At 45.9% G+C, this 14,678-nt stretch overlaps 1 protein-coding gene across 2 annotated transcripts in view; it reads right to left on the reverse strand.

Moving 5' to 3' along the window:
• Positions 1-14,678, reverse strand: part of LOC138286427 (P2X purinoceptor 1-like) — a 495,243-nt gene that overhangs the window by 290,813 nt on the left and 189,752 nt on the right. For both annotated transcript variants that reach the window (XM_069226684.1, XM_069226685.1), the window contains exon 4: positions 2,226-2,295. In XM_069226684.1, coding sequence (XP_069082785.1) covers positions 2,226-2,295 — 70 coding nt within the window. The remainder of the gene's footprint in view (positions 1-2,225; positions 2,296-14,678) is intronic.

Genomic DNA, 14,678 nt, shown 5'->3' on the forward strand with positions numbered 1-14,678 from the left:
CAGAGGAAGTCCTTTGTTCTGCCATCCTGGGCCAGGCCTGGCTGGACCCCAGGAGGGCAGATGCCTGTCTGAGGGGTTGGCAGCAGCAGCAGTGAAACCCCGGGAGAGGCAGTTTGGCAGTACCAGGGTCTGTGCTACAGACCACTGGGATCATGGGATTGTGCCAACTATGCCAGGATGGTATAGAGGGGGCAATTCCATGATCATAGACATATTACATGGCCATATTCGGAGTTACCATTGTGAAGCTACATATAGGTAGTGACCTATATGTAGTGCACATGTGTAATGGTGGCCCTGAACAATGTGGGGGCACCTTGGCTAGTGCCAGGGTACCCTCACACTAAGTAACTTAGCACCCAACCTTTACCAGGTAAAGGTCAGACATATAGGTGACTTATAAGTTACTTAAGTGCAGTGTAAAATGGCTGTGAAATAACGTGGACGTTATTTCACTCAGGCTGCAGTGGCAGGCCTGTGTAAGAATTGTCAGAGCTCCCTATGGGTGGCAAAAGAAATGCTGCAGCCCATAGGGATCTCCTGGAACCCCAATACCCTGTGTACCTCAGTACCATATACTAGGGAATTATAAGGGTGTTCCAGTAAGCCAATGTAAATTGGTAAAATTGGTCACTAGCCTGTTAGTGACAATTTGAAAGAAATGAGAGAGCATAACCACTGAGGTTCTGATTAGCAGAGCCTCAGTGAGACAGTCAGTCACTACACAGGTAACACATTCAGGCACACTTATGAGCACTGGGGCCCTGGGTGACAGGGTCCCAGTGACACATACAACTAAAACAACATATATACAGTGAAAAATGGAGGTAACATGCCAGGCAAGATGGTACTTTCCTACACACTAGGAGGATTAGTATTTGGTCCAAGAGTAGTGTCACTCCTGTGATTAGTGATGGCACTCCCAAAGGGTTTTATTAGTGGGCAGAACTACCACATGGGAGCCACAGTACCCTAGTTCAATTAATACCTCCCGTGTATGCCCGAGCTGCCAAACAGCATGCAGTCTAACCAATATCAACCTCCTACTTTTTAATCCACTTTATTCGATCAACATCAGCTTAAAATTTACAGTTAATGCTCCTACTTAGCTTGTTCTCGTCCTATCTAGAAAAACATTTGCAATTTACACACATAATTTATCCAGCTTTCCAGGTAGATTATCGCAACCAATGAAACTAGTACCAGCCTATTAAATATGCTGCATCTGTCGTGGTTCGATGCACAATGTGGTAAGATCCCACCATAGCCAGACCCTATCAGATTGTGGATCCCTGCTGGAGTCGTGCATCAAAACGTATTGACTCTAGCGGTTTCAAAGCAGTGCTACAAGGACCCTGATGTGCCGACCTTTGCTTTTTTCTAGTAGTCTACATTTTGGTGTCTATGTTATTACAAAACGTTTTTACAGTCTAGGCCCAGATTTACTAACACATTGCCTAGAATTTGTAGCTCAAAAGTGACTGAAACTGGTGCATAACACAGAATTGGGACTTACTTTCCAACTTAAAACTTGTTTTACTAGAACTATGTGTACGTTGTGCTTTTCTGCATCAAAGAGGTATCCCATTAGAGGCACATGGGCATTCCCATGCAGCCACCCATTGTTTTTGACACAATGCCTTGTCTACTAAAAAAGATAGACAGGGCTGTGGGCCAAAACTTAACACCTCCTCAAGGCAGGTGTAATTTGGGAGAAAAATTATAATTTCTCCAAACCTTTCCAACTTTACATTTGTGCTGTTGTACAGAACACATACACAACTGGAAAAGTTTTTAACTATGTGTAGAAATATATTCTGCACTAAAATGGTACACCTCCAGTATTAAACCTATGTTAGATATCACACCTCCCCGTGCAGATTGGTACAAAGGTGTGTCTGAGTGAATAAGCAGTGAAAATTGAGCCAGTGCAGGGGTGAGAGAAATAGCTTTGGTTGCTGTGCTGCTCTGCAAGAAAAATTAGTATATTTGGTCCTATATTTTCCCATGGAGCCAATTTTAGGACGCTCCTTATTGTAGAAACCACAAATCTGTTCGTTTTTTTTTTGCTAAACAGTATTAAATTGTGCTAACTCATGATGTATGCTAAAAGAGGGGATCTCTTTGTATGGCAGGAAGGTGGGAGGTAGACAACCTAGTGTACTGGGGATATATTTATATGTGTAAGGTTTAGAAATGCAAGTTTTATAAGAAGGCTAGTTTACCGTGTCTTGGTGGACTGGTCTCCCCTCGTATACAGTCTGTATCGTTGTTACATGAGTGTTTGTCTGGAAGCTGAAACAAGAAAGAAAATAATTAGGTCAAAAGTAAGGGTAGAAGGATTTTTGATGCCATGGTCAAAGTGATCCTTTGCACCGCCTCCCCAGTCAGAGGGGCAACAATTTAGGTGGAGGCACGTACCGAGTCTTTCTTTATTCAGCAGATCCTGTGTTAGCTTTTTTTTATAATACTTTCAAGACCAGGGGCGTGTGGTGTTAATGGGCAAAAGGGGCATTGCCCTACCACCCTGAGGGGGCAGGCAAGAAGAACAGGAAATAACGCCAAGCAGCTTAAAATAAATCACTGCTTGCTGCTCTCTTATAGGTAATGGGGCAGATGTGATGTACTTTGCAGGCATCCTGCTGCACATGTGCCAGCTGGGCGAGATCTTCTTCGACCTGTTGGCACAGAGGGTGCACTAAATAACAATGCACTGGATAAGGTTGCATCAGAACTTTATTCATTTCAATGGAAACGGGCGGGGCAGGCTGAAGGGTGAACAAAGTATTGGGTGGAAGAAATGTAACACTCTTCACCAGAGGGGGGGCGGCCTGTAGTAGGGGTGCAGCTAGCTGCTCTCATCTTCATCTCCTGAGCTTTCACTTTTGAAAATGTTATGTAGCTGGAGCTGATCCTCAGCCCTTTCTCTTAAGAGGGCACCTTTCTCATCCTGTTTGTTGCAGCACAGGCCCAAGAAAAGAACATAGGTTGGCACCCAAGTTCATGGCTGGCTTTATCGCTGGTGGTGCCCCTCCACCCCATGACCACCTCTTCGGATTCCCTCACTACCATCAGGCAAATGTGTCCCTTATCTCACCATAGCCCCCGTTTCACATACATTCAGTTGTTTTAAAGCACTTGTAAAGGCTGGCTTTACTAATCCACTCATCTATCCACATAAAATACAGATATGTGATCTGCAGCAGGCACCTTAACCCTCCATGTTACTTTATGATGAGTCAAAACTACCGCTAGACAAAACTCCGTCTCTCTCCATATCAGGAACATTAATCACAAGGGGTAACTTGACATTTTAATTGATTCCTGAAGGCTGGAGCACAAGGAATTTTTCAGCAAGTGCTTTTAAATGGCAAGTTTCGTAAGTCATTGGTAAACACAGCGCCCCCCTGAGGTCAGCACCCTCCAGTCCAAGTCAGCACCCAGTGCGGCCACACCGCCCTAAACCAGCTGTACCCATGTTGCCTTTGAGCTGCGATTATCGAGGAGAGCGTGTTTTTGCTTTTGCTGAAGTATGTGTTTTTCAAGTTGTTCCGGGTTACAAGAAGCCGGGTGTGTTAACAGAATGTAGGTGTGTAAGGAAAGGCACTAGCAATGGGCACCTTCACAGTCTTCCCAGCACGGCAGACGTTCAGTTTGCTTTCTGTGATAGACAACCGAATGTACGTGCTCACGGTGAATCGTGACACTTGGACATGGAAATCCATGTAACCGTGTGCTTTTATGTTCCATATAACTGCATTAATTTGGGCCCCTTCTCAAGGTCACACACACCAAGGTTTGGATTAGGAAATTGTTGGCCAAGTTCACAGCAGTAGTAAAAAGTAAATTGATCACACAATATCTATGCTTTCCATAATTATACGTTATTAAAGTAAAAATGTGCGTATATTTATGGAATCTTTCAAAAAGCACACATAAGTATTAGGCGGACACAGAAACAGTGACACAAAGAGTTATATACACATGAACGAATAGATGCAAACGCATAGGTACACATGAGCAACAACAAATTCACACAGGCACATAACACTCACACATAACAACACAGATAGAAGTGCAGGTAAATATGTTCATACACCCTCCGAAATCGAAACAGGTCAAACACACACAATACTCACACACAGAACACATTTCTTAATTTTTGAGACCCTAGTTTGATGGATGCCATGTCTTTTTTTATTGCTATTGACTTTTTGATGCCCAATAGGAAATTCTCAAGTTTATGTGTAAACTAGGCCTTTGCAGAATTTGCGGAGTCCCGTTACACAGAACTCGGAGAAGTGCCGAAAAAACTGTGCCGCGCTACGCGGAGTTCCACGAGTTGTGGAGTTTGGGTAAGGCGCGCTGTTTGCACTGATTTTCAGTGCTGGAGTTTCTCAGGCGCTGTAAAATCAGGGTGAACGGCATCACATGGAGCACTGAGGTCTCTAACTTCCTTTTGCCACTCAAGTAGATTTTCTACTTGAGTGCCAGCTTTCTCAATGTGAGCGGCAGCTTTCTCATCACGAGCGGTTGCGGCCTACTGCGACCGCTCCCATTCAAAAATCTCACTCATGCACGCCAATTTAGCAATTTCTCTTGCTCGCGCTCCCCAATGCTCGAGAATAATCTCCACTCCGTGTCACTTCGCAGACTTTTTGGGAAACTCCACTCGGCACTTTTAACGCCTGCTCAGAGAAGGCATTACAAGGAGGCACACTATTCTTTACAATGGGCCTCAATGGGCTTTGCAGGATTAGCGTCAACATTTTGGTGCTAATCCTGCAATGCTCCATACTGGCATCAAAAATGTTGACGGTAATTCCCTAACTTCCGCCATGGTGCGCCGTATCTTAAATACGGCACACACATGGTGGTTTTAGGGGGGAGCTAAGAGGTGCAAGAAAAATGGCGCTGCACTGGGTGCAGCGCCACTTTTCCTACATCTGTCCCTAAATGGTTTGCAACCCAAGTGCTTAAGTATATTTTAACTATAAGAGGCTCCGTGTTTGTTCCTTTAATGTAAGAACAACAACATAAAATATAATGCACCAGCAAATCTGAGAGTCAAACTGTTTATTTATAGCTGCTAAGTATTCAAATTGCTTATGTGCGACATTTCCATAGTTTAATTGTACTTATCGCCAGTTGTAAAAATTGCACAGTACAGTAACTGTTGAACATATTTAATGCAGGAAGATGTGGGGTAGTTTCAAATGTCACCAGCCACCATTGTCCAAGACCCTTTTATTGAGAATCTCTCATTCAAAACCTTTGCTTTCTTTTATGCACATGCAACCACTAGCTTATAGATACAAAACCAGCTTCCAAGGGCTTGTGGAATCAAACACAGACCCCTGCAGTGACTGCAATAGTCTAACCACTGAGCTTCTTTACCCACACAGCTGGGCATGTTACATTTATCAAGGTATTTATGCCTCCATTTGGCAAATAAGGTCAGATTAAGTATTACATCTCAGTCATTAAGTGGCAACTAGGTCTAGGTTGGAAATCTAAACACAGAGAGCTGCAGGCTCCTTCTACAGATGAAAGTAGCACATTAGATTACAGGCAATTCTGCCTCTTCTGGCCATTTTGTTCTGCTAAAGGGTACAATGCTGTGTTCATCAACAACGACCCCAACACCACCACCCTGCTCGACAACCTCGCCAACCTCGGCCTCAAACAACTGGTGAACACCGCCACCCACATCGCCGGACACACGCTCGACCATATCTTGTCCGCCAGCAAACACGTCTTCTTCAGCCACACCTCCGCCCTACACTGGACCGACCACAGCTGCGTCCACTTCACATTCCGACGCGAGACCCGCCACCTCCACACTCAACCCATCCCTCGTCGACAGTGGAACAAGATCCCTGAAGAGCAACTCTTCTCCGCACTTGCCGCCAACCAACCCACCCTCACCACCGACCCCAACGACGCAGCCCTCAACCTCACAAACTGGATCTCCAACTGCGCAGACAACCTTGCTCCCTTCAAACGCACGCATCGACAGACCAACACCAAAAAACCTCTCTGGTTCTTTGACACCCTCAAAGAATCAAAGAAAACTTGTTCCACCCTTGAGAAAGCCTGGCGCAAGGACCACACCGCTGACAACATGACCGCCCTCAAGAACGCCACCACCTGATCCGCGGTGCCAAAAGGAACTTTTTCACCGACAGACTGGACAAAAACAGCCACAACAGCAGAGAACTCTTCAGCATCGTCAAGGAGTTCTCCAACCCCAGCGCCAACGCCAACGCCGTCACGCCCTCACAGGATTTGTGTGAATCCCTCGCCACTTTCTTCCATCGCAAAATCAGCGACCTCCACGACAGCTTCAGACACCAGACCCAACCAAGCACCACCGAACGGCCATCACCCTCAACAACTGGACCCACATCAACACGGAAGAAACCAAATCCATCATGAACTCTATCCACTCCGGATCCCCTTCGGACCCCTGCCCGCACTTCATCTTTAACAAAGCCGACGACATCATCGCCCCGCACCTCCAGACCGTCATCAACTCTTCTTTTTCTTCTGCTACCTTCCCCGAATGCTGGAAACACGCCGAAGTCAACGCCCTACTAAAGAAACCTACGGCTGACCCGAGCGATCTGAAAAACTTCCGCCCCATCTCTCTTCTGCCTTTCCCAGCCAAGGTAATAGAGAAGACCGTCAACAAACAGCTGACCACCTTCCTGGAAGACAACAACCTGCTCGACCCTTCACAAACCGGATTCCAAACCAACCACAGCACTGAAACCGCCCTCATCTCAGTCACAGACGACATCAGAACCCTGATGGACAACGGTGAAACAGTCGCCCTCATTCTCCTCGACCTCTCGGCAGCCTTTGACACCGTCTGTCACCGCACCCTAATCACCCGCCTCCACTCCACCGGGATCCAAGGCCAGGCCCTGGACTGGATCGCCTCCTTCCTCGCAAACCGTTCCCAAAGAGTTTACCTCCCTCCGTTTCACTCAGAACCCACCGAGATCATCTGCGGCGTACCTCAAGGCTCATCACTCAGCCCAACACTCTTCAATGTCTACATGAGCCCCCTCGCCAACATCGTACGCAAGCACGACATCATCATCACCTCCTACGCCGACGACACCCAACTTATACTCTCCCTCACCAAGGACCCCGCCAGCGCCAAGACCAACCTACAAGAGGGTATGAAGGACGTCGCAGATTGGATGAGGCTCAGCCGCCTAAAGCTGAACTCTGAAAAAACGGAAGACCTCATCCTCAGCAACACCCAGTCCGCCTGGGACGACTCCTGGTGGCCCACGGCCCTCGGCACCGCACCGACCCCCACAGACCACGCCCACAACCTCGGCTTCATCTTGGACCCTCTTCTCACCATGACCAAGCAAGTCAACGCCGTGTCCTCCGCCTGCTTCCTCACTCTCCGCATGCTCCGCAAGATCTTCCGCTGGATCCCTGCCGAGACCAGAAAAACCGTGACCCACGCCCTCGTCACGAGCCGCCTGGACTACGGTAACACCCTCTACGCCGGGACCACAGCCAAACTCCAAAATTGCCTGCAACGCATTCAAAACGCCTCGGCCCGCCTCATCCTCGACGTACCCCGCAGCAGCCACATCTCCGCACACCTGAGACACCTGCATTGGCTCCCAGTCAGCAAAAGGATCACCTTCCGACTTCTCACCCACGCACACAAAGCCCTCCACGACAAGGGACAGGAATACCTCAACAGACGCCTCAGCTTCTACGTCCTCACCCGCCTCCTCCGCTCCTCTGGCCTCGCACTGGCTGCTGTCCCTCGCATCCGCCGCTCCACGGCGGGTGGGAGATCTTTCTCCTTCCTGGCGGCCAAGACCTTGAACTCCCTCCCCACCAGCCTCAGGACCACCCAGGACCACTCCGCCTTCCGGAGACTCCTAAAGACCTGGCTGTTCGAGCAGCGATAACCCCCCCCTTTTCCCCTAGCGCCTTGAGACCCGCACGGGTGAGTAGCGCGCTTTATAAATGTTAATGATTTGATTTCATCGACAGAAGAACTTATTAACCAGGCATGCCATTTAAAATTCACATGGCCTTTAACCAGAAGCCACTGAAGCAGCATTTTGTCTTTCAAGAAAGGGTCACACACTCTCCGGCATGCAATACGTTTACTGTTAAAGCCATCTCTTTCACCTGCCTGTCTTAAATAACCCTCCCTCCACCAGCTAAGGAAGGCACCTTCTTAAAAACCTTTACTTCTAAACTTAAATCTCTAATTTTCCCAGTTCATCTCCTGGTACTAATACTAGGCTTGCTTGTCGTGCTGTTCCTAATTTGGTAATAGGACTGTGTGTTTATGGTGATAGCACCCCCAAATGTGGGAGACTGAGTCAATCTCACACCATTTGGTAGCTGTCAGCCAAAGTCCTGGCTAGCTTGTAGTGCCTCACATACCCTGATAAGGAGAGACGTGATTCATGGCAACTGACACTGACTCCTCAGGGAAGTCATGGAAACAGTTCATACCCCTTTCATTCAGTTACTTAGGCATGCCAAGGCAGGACACAAGATGCAAACTAGATTTGAATGCATGTATTGAAAAAATTGCATCCTAGAGTAAAAAGCACGTGCTGCGATAATAAGGCAGATGAAACATAACACGGTAATCATCATCACAACCAAAGTGAAGGAGATGAAGAACCCCACCATTTTATGTATAATTCTAGAAAGTCTAGAGATTCTAGAGAATCCTACCAAACCTCATGTCTAGATCTGAGAGCATAGTGGTTGTAACTCTTCTGCCTGTTCTGACCTAACGGAATAGCCCCAACCCCATACCTGCATAGAATAGCAGGGGCCTGTCTGTTGTCTGGATGGCAATCCTCTTGGAAAGCTGAAGCATCAGCACCAGGATCAGCAAAGCTGTCTGTTGTGTGGTACGCATCCCAGGACGGCCATGACTGGAATGCCATCCACCTTCCTTATGCCTATGTTTTGTTTGTGTAGTAACCCATGCAGACTTCAGAAAACAGGCCTGATGTGTTGATGTGCCTCAAGGACAGAAACTTTCTCCTAGACTAGCAATAAAAGTTGCCACTCTCAACCGTCATCTTTAGTTCTGCTTATCGTATATGAATGGTATACGTAAAGCTATTTTTCAGCAGACATTTTTTTGAAAGTTTTTCTCATGACTTATCCACCCTTACGGTGCCTCCTAATTTCCCTTTGACTGTCACTTTAGACTGCCACCTTGGGGTGAGGAAGACCATATTTAATAACAAAAAATAAATTAGGCTGTGTACAAGATGAACATGTGCATGTACTGTACATTGCAGCCTTGGACCAAGGCACAGAAAGCATGTTGTAGAACTGCTGATACAATGTGCAGCACAAACTCTGCCTTCCTAGAAGAGGCAGCTGCTAATATATAAACAATAGCTAAAAGCAGGCTCGCTAAAAAAATGTGAATAAACATTAGTAAAAATGTGTATGAGTGTAAAAGGATCAAGCCATAAAACTTAAGCTAAACAAGGGTGTCCAACCCGGATGCTAAAGGTCCTTACACCATGCACTTCCCTTCTTCGCTTTTGGCATCTGATGCGGCATCTTACTTCTTGTAATTCTTGGAATAGGTTGTTTTCTTTCAAACAACAACAAGCATTGGCTATGCCAATAGGTCTTACATATGAATGAAAGTGCCTTCTGTGTCATTAACTCAAGAAGTGATCATACCACTCATCTTTGCACTCATGCATCATACATCAAACCACTGACTTATTCTTACATTCACCCTCTAAAACACCTGCAATAATACACACATGAACTCAAAAACAATAAAATTAAAAAATAAAAGTATAAAAAAGAAAACATACTGCATATAAACACATAGTGGTCATAAGCTTTCAATAATGAAATTAAACATAGGAGTCCCTCTTGCATAGGTATTGTAAAAAGTCTATCATTGTATTAAAGTTCCAGTTTGGCTGCCACATTTAGAACCAACGCGCTGGTCACCTTGGAATGGTAAACCAAAGACACAATATGGACAAAAGCACTCCATATTGATCTCCTCTTTTAGAGGAAGTGGCCTTGAGGGATGCTGCACACTACAGATGAAACGAGTGGAAAGCAAGCAACCCATTAACTCTGCCTAAAGAGTTAGAGAATCCTCTTAAGAAATATTAAAACAAAAAGAAGAAACAAAGAAATAAAAAAGGGCCTATAAAGGAAGAACCTTAAAAAGTAAAGAACTGTCCAACTAGCACTGACACTGAAGGGCACTCATTTTCAGGTAGATGTACACACATGCTCAGAAGATGTCACCATTCACAGGGCAAGAGAACAAATTACTTATGTGGACTGAACCATTGCCCCATTCATTATACTGGAGTGGATGGAAGCAGAGAGTAAATGATACTCAGGCAGACCAATAGCAGGATGTAGTTGAGCCAAAGGCCTTAATGTCTATAAAGATATATATTGATAAATATGGAGTAGACATTGCTTAATGATTTTTTTATTACAAGACCCTAGCAGACAATGAAGAAGAGGTTCTGGCAAGAATTGCTACAGGGCAAATCTTCTCCCCCAAAGGTTTGTCAGAGGGGGTAACTAGCAACAAAATCTAACAGTTTTTCACAATAAATAAGCCTCTTCTTCTGCCTGTGTAATACCTTTTCATAAAATTCAAGCCAGACTGATGGCATCTGGCATAATATTTACCTGAACAGTAGTCAGTGCTATAGCTCTTGTCATTGGCTTGTCACATAACAAATGCAGGCCTTCTGGACATAGCGTACACTTTCCCACAAGTCAACCATCAGGCATACAGCCATAAAATTGCTAGGGATGGGTGGAAATAAATCACTCCACTTGTGGAGTTTGCGGATTTCGGGAACTCTGCAAATGTAACGTGGAGTTTCTGATAAATTCTGCTACCTGGTTTGTGAGATAATTTATTTTTTGTGAAGGCATGCAGGACTTGTTTTGGAGAATGCTGGGCAGGTGCCATGATAGTTTGATGCTGCTTGAAATCTTATTCCTGAATCCTTCGCTTGCCTGTTAATACAAAGCCGCAAAATACATCATGTTGCCCAAAGAGTATATCTGCATCACACTACTTGATCCACAGTACAATTCTAGCCACTTTCATTTCTTTTTCTGAAGGGGATGTTTCAAAATGCAAGAGGCGGATTGTTCAGCAAGCTGGAGACCTGGAAATCACTAAAATTCCACTCCTGGGCAGAAGTTCTGGGGTGCCACCTTTACCTTCCAGAGAGGGCAGTCTTGTCTCACTGAAGCCAACACCAGCAACAAGATCACCAGCAACAAACACAACTACAGAAACAGAGGCTTTAACTTCTGCATTGGATTGGTTTCAAATGGCAAGTCTTAAGTCAAGTGCAGAAGCGAAGGCAAAAGAGATCGAGCAGGTGGCAGCACCAGTGGTCATTGAGAGGACATTCCAGGTGTATGTGGATGACCCAAAAGAGGTCTATGTAGATGAAAACCTAATGGTGCAGTGCTATGGGAAGATGTGCCAATGGCAAGTGCTCAGTGGGCTGAGTTGTCACAGTGAGAAAGACCGGTCTCCTGCCTCAAAACGTGGAGAGATTGACCATGATCAAAATGCCAAAAAAAAGAATATAGCTAGTGGAACACTCTGTTTGTGTCTGACTTATGCTGTTGCATCATTTGTAGGCACAAGTATGGCCAGATTGGAGTTGGACCAGTGTGCAGTGAAGAAGCTTCCACATTCTATTCAGGACATTGGAGACAATGCCTGCCTCCCTCCCATGCCTATCGTTTTTTCATCACCTAGCAGGACTGTCTAGAAGATCATTGATTTACAAGACTGCTAAATTCCATTGTGTTGCTTGCATAAAAGAGGAGATTAAATTGTGTACCTATTACTATGCTTGGATTGGAAGAGGTAACTATTGCACCAATGAGTGATTATATATCATTGAGTGATTGTGAGTTGTAATTGATTATTTATGGGGTGGCAGACAGTGTGGGAGTGTGTTCAACTAATTAGTAAACTTGATTTTGATGACTTGCAATTTTTGGGGCCTGATAGGAGATCATTTTTCCTGAAGGTGATTGGCCCTTTCAAACTTAGTGAAATTTACCTACATGGTCCTCTAATGTTTTCTGGTTCTTGATGATGATGACTCTAAGGCTTAGTACTCAACTCTGTGGAATGGAGAGAAGTGCATTGATTTGGGAACTGCTGCTGAATACATTTGCTGCACTGCTGGGTCAAATGTGAAACTCTCTTATGTTCTTACTCTGCCTCTGAGTCTTTTTTGTACACTCCTCATGGAGCTACCTTCCTTATGTCCTTCTCCTTGACTCTACAATAAGGTTTCCATTTTACAATCTGCCTGCCTTCTCCTCTCCTGCATAAACAAAAGGCAAAAGCTCAACACTCCTGCTGATCTATGGGACCAGTTCAGCCAGGCACCCTAAATTCATAGACGAATGCAGATGCACTCACCACTTTGAAAACAAAGTATCATTTCTATTTTAACAATCATAGGCCCTCATTCTGACCTTGGCGGGCGGCGGAGGCCGCCCGCCAAAGTTCCGCCGTCAGGTTACCGTTCCGCGGTCGAAAGACCGCGGCGGTAATTCTGACTTTCCCGCTGGGCTGGCGGGCGGCCAGCCCAGCGGGAAAGAGGCTTCCACGATGAAGCTGGCTCGGAATCGAGCCGGCGGAGTGGAAGCTGTGCGACGGGTGCAGTTGCACCCGTCGCGTATTTCACTGTCTGCGCAGCAGACAGTGAAATACATTTAGGAGCCCTCTTACGGGGGCCCCTGCAATGCCCATGCCAGTGGCATGGGCACTGCAGGGGCCCCCAGGGGCCCCACGACCCCCCCTACCGCCATCCGGATCCCGGCGGTCGGACCGCCGGGATCTGGATGGCGGTAGGGGGGGTCGGAATCCCCTCGGCGGCGCAGCAAGCTGCGCCGCCTTGGAGGATTCAATGGGGCGGCGGTACACTGGCGGGAGCCCGCCAGTGTTGCCGGTCCGACCGCGGCTTTACCGCCGCGGTCGGAATCCCCATTGGAGCACCGCCGGCCTGTCGGCGGTGCTCCCGCGGTCCTCCGCCCTGGCGGTCTTTGACCGCCAGGGTCAGAATGACCGCCATAATTTTTAGAAATGGTTGTATGGGTGGGTTAGCTTCATTCCCCCATAATTTGTATTTTTAAATCCTAGATGACAGAACATTAAAATATCTAATAATAACTTGGGTCTCTGGGATTGAAGATCTGTTTCCAATTTGAAGGAAATGTGTCATACTAATTCCTTCATTTCCTTCCGCAACAGATTGATGTTGATGTTCTGCTCATTATCACCCTGTTAAATATTGCTGTGTTATGTAGTGTTTGTCTTTGTCACACCTTTCCTCAAATCTCCTTTCCAATCCATTCATCTAACCCATAACGCGATTCGCCCAGGCTGTGTGATTTATTGAGGTGACTTAAATTACACTATACCTGAATCACACACTTGGTGGGGCGGACTCACCAACTCACTGCAGAATCTTCTATTACCTGAGCAATAGCCCACACCAGCTCCTTGTACCCACCCATGCATAAAAGGGATTTAGATCTTGGACATTGTTTGTTAACATCATTATTTAAGCCTTGTGTTGTGTAAAAGCCTAACTTTGTTGACTCCTGAATCTGAATCCACTTCTCCTGACTTGAGGATTTCATAACTTCAGTTTTAATTAAAAAGCTCCCCATTGCTCAGACAATGTTACTATTGCTAGTTTTGTTATAATATTAGGAATTCTTTTCTATGTTGTGTCATTGTGGTGTTAGTCTGGTCTGAGTCTTTTTAAAGGTATGATCTAAATATATAACAAACTAACCCTGTGTTTTTCTTTCAATTTAGTTGCCTGTGATGGAAAATCCCTTTGATTTATCCTAGAGTTGGAGCTCACTGGGTGGGAGTGGGACCTCGCTTGTTGTGATGCCTTTCCTCTTCTGTATTGGCCTGCTACTACTGCCATCACCATTAAGAAGGAACCTTAGGGAACCTTGCTGTGAGTTTTGTAATACAGAGAGAGGTAGCACCCATCACTTTATCCATTCTGGTAAGAGAAGAACTATGTAGTGAAGTTAACTAGTTTAGTTAGTAAGTAAGTAACGTATGTTGCAGATTTGACTTTCCTTCCTTGTTTATCGAGGTTGCTGTAGGCAATACAGGCAATGGCAGCATATCCTACCCCCATAATGGTTAATAATATAGTTATAGAGGGTAGTTTTCACATGGGTATAACTAAGCTAACTATAATTAAATGGTATGACTATGCATACACTTTGATAAAAAAGCAGATTTAAAAACAGGCTGAGTGAAAAAAAAGTTCCTGGTGCTGGAAAATGCTGTCTGAGCAGGAGGTGGGCAGCAGTGGTCTGACGTAGATGGGCGGCTGCCAACTGGCAGCATCACTGGTGATGTTTTTGCTGCAGGGAGGCTGGAGGCACTGGCGGCTAGCTGGAGGAATTGGGCTCCAGTGTAAAGGCAGCTGCCTCCTCCTCCTGCAGAGTCACCAGCTGCTAATACCCTAGATGGACAAACTCCAACCTCTGCTGCTGCATCTGGGCTTTTATCTCCTGACATGTAGGTGGACCAGCAGGAGTAGCTATATCAAGAAACAAAAAAGACAAATTGCAAACAGTAC

Source organism: Pleurodeles waltl, chromosome 3_2 (assembly GCF_031143425.1).
Source record: "Pleurodeles waltl isolate 20211129_DDA chromosome 3_2, aPleWal1.hap1.20221129, whole genome shotgun sequence".
Taxonomy (NCBI): domain Eukaryota; kingdom Metazoa; phylum Chordata; class Amphibia; order Caudata; family Salamandridae; genus Pleurodeles; species Pleurodeles waltl.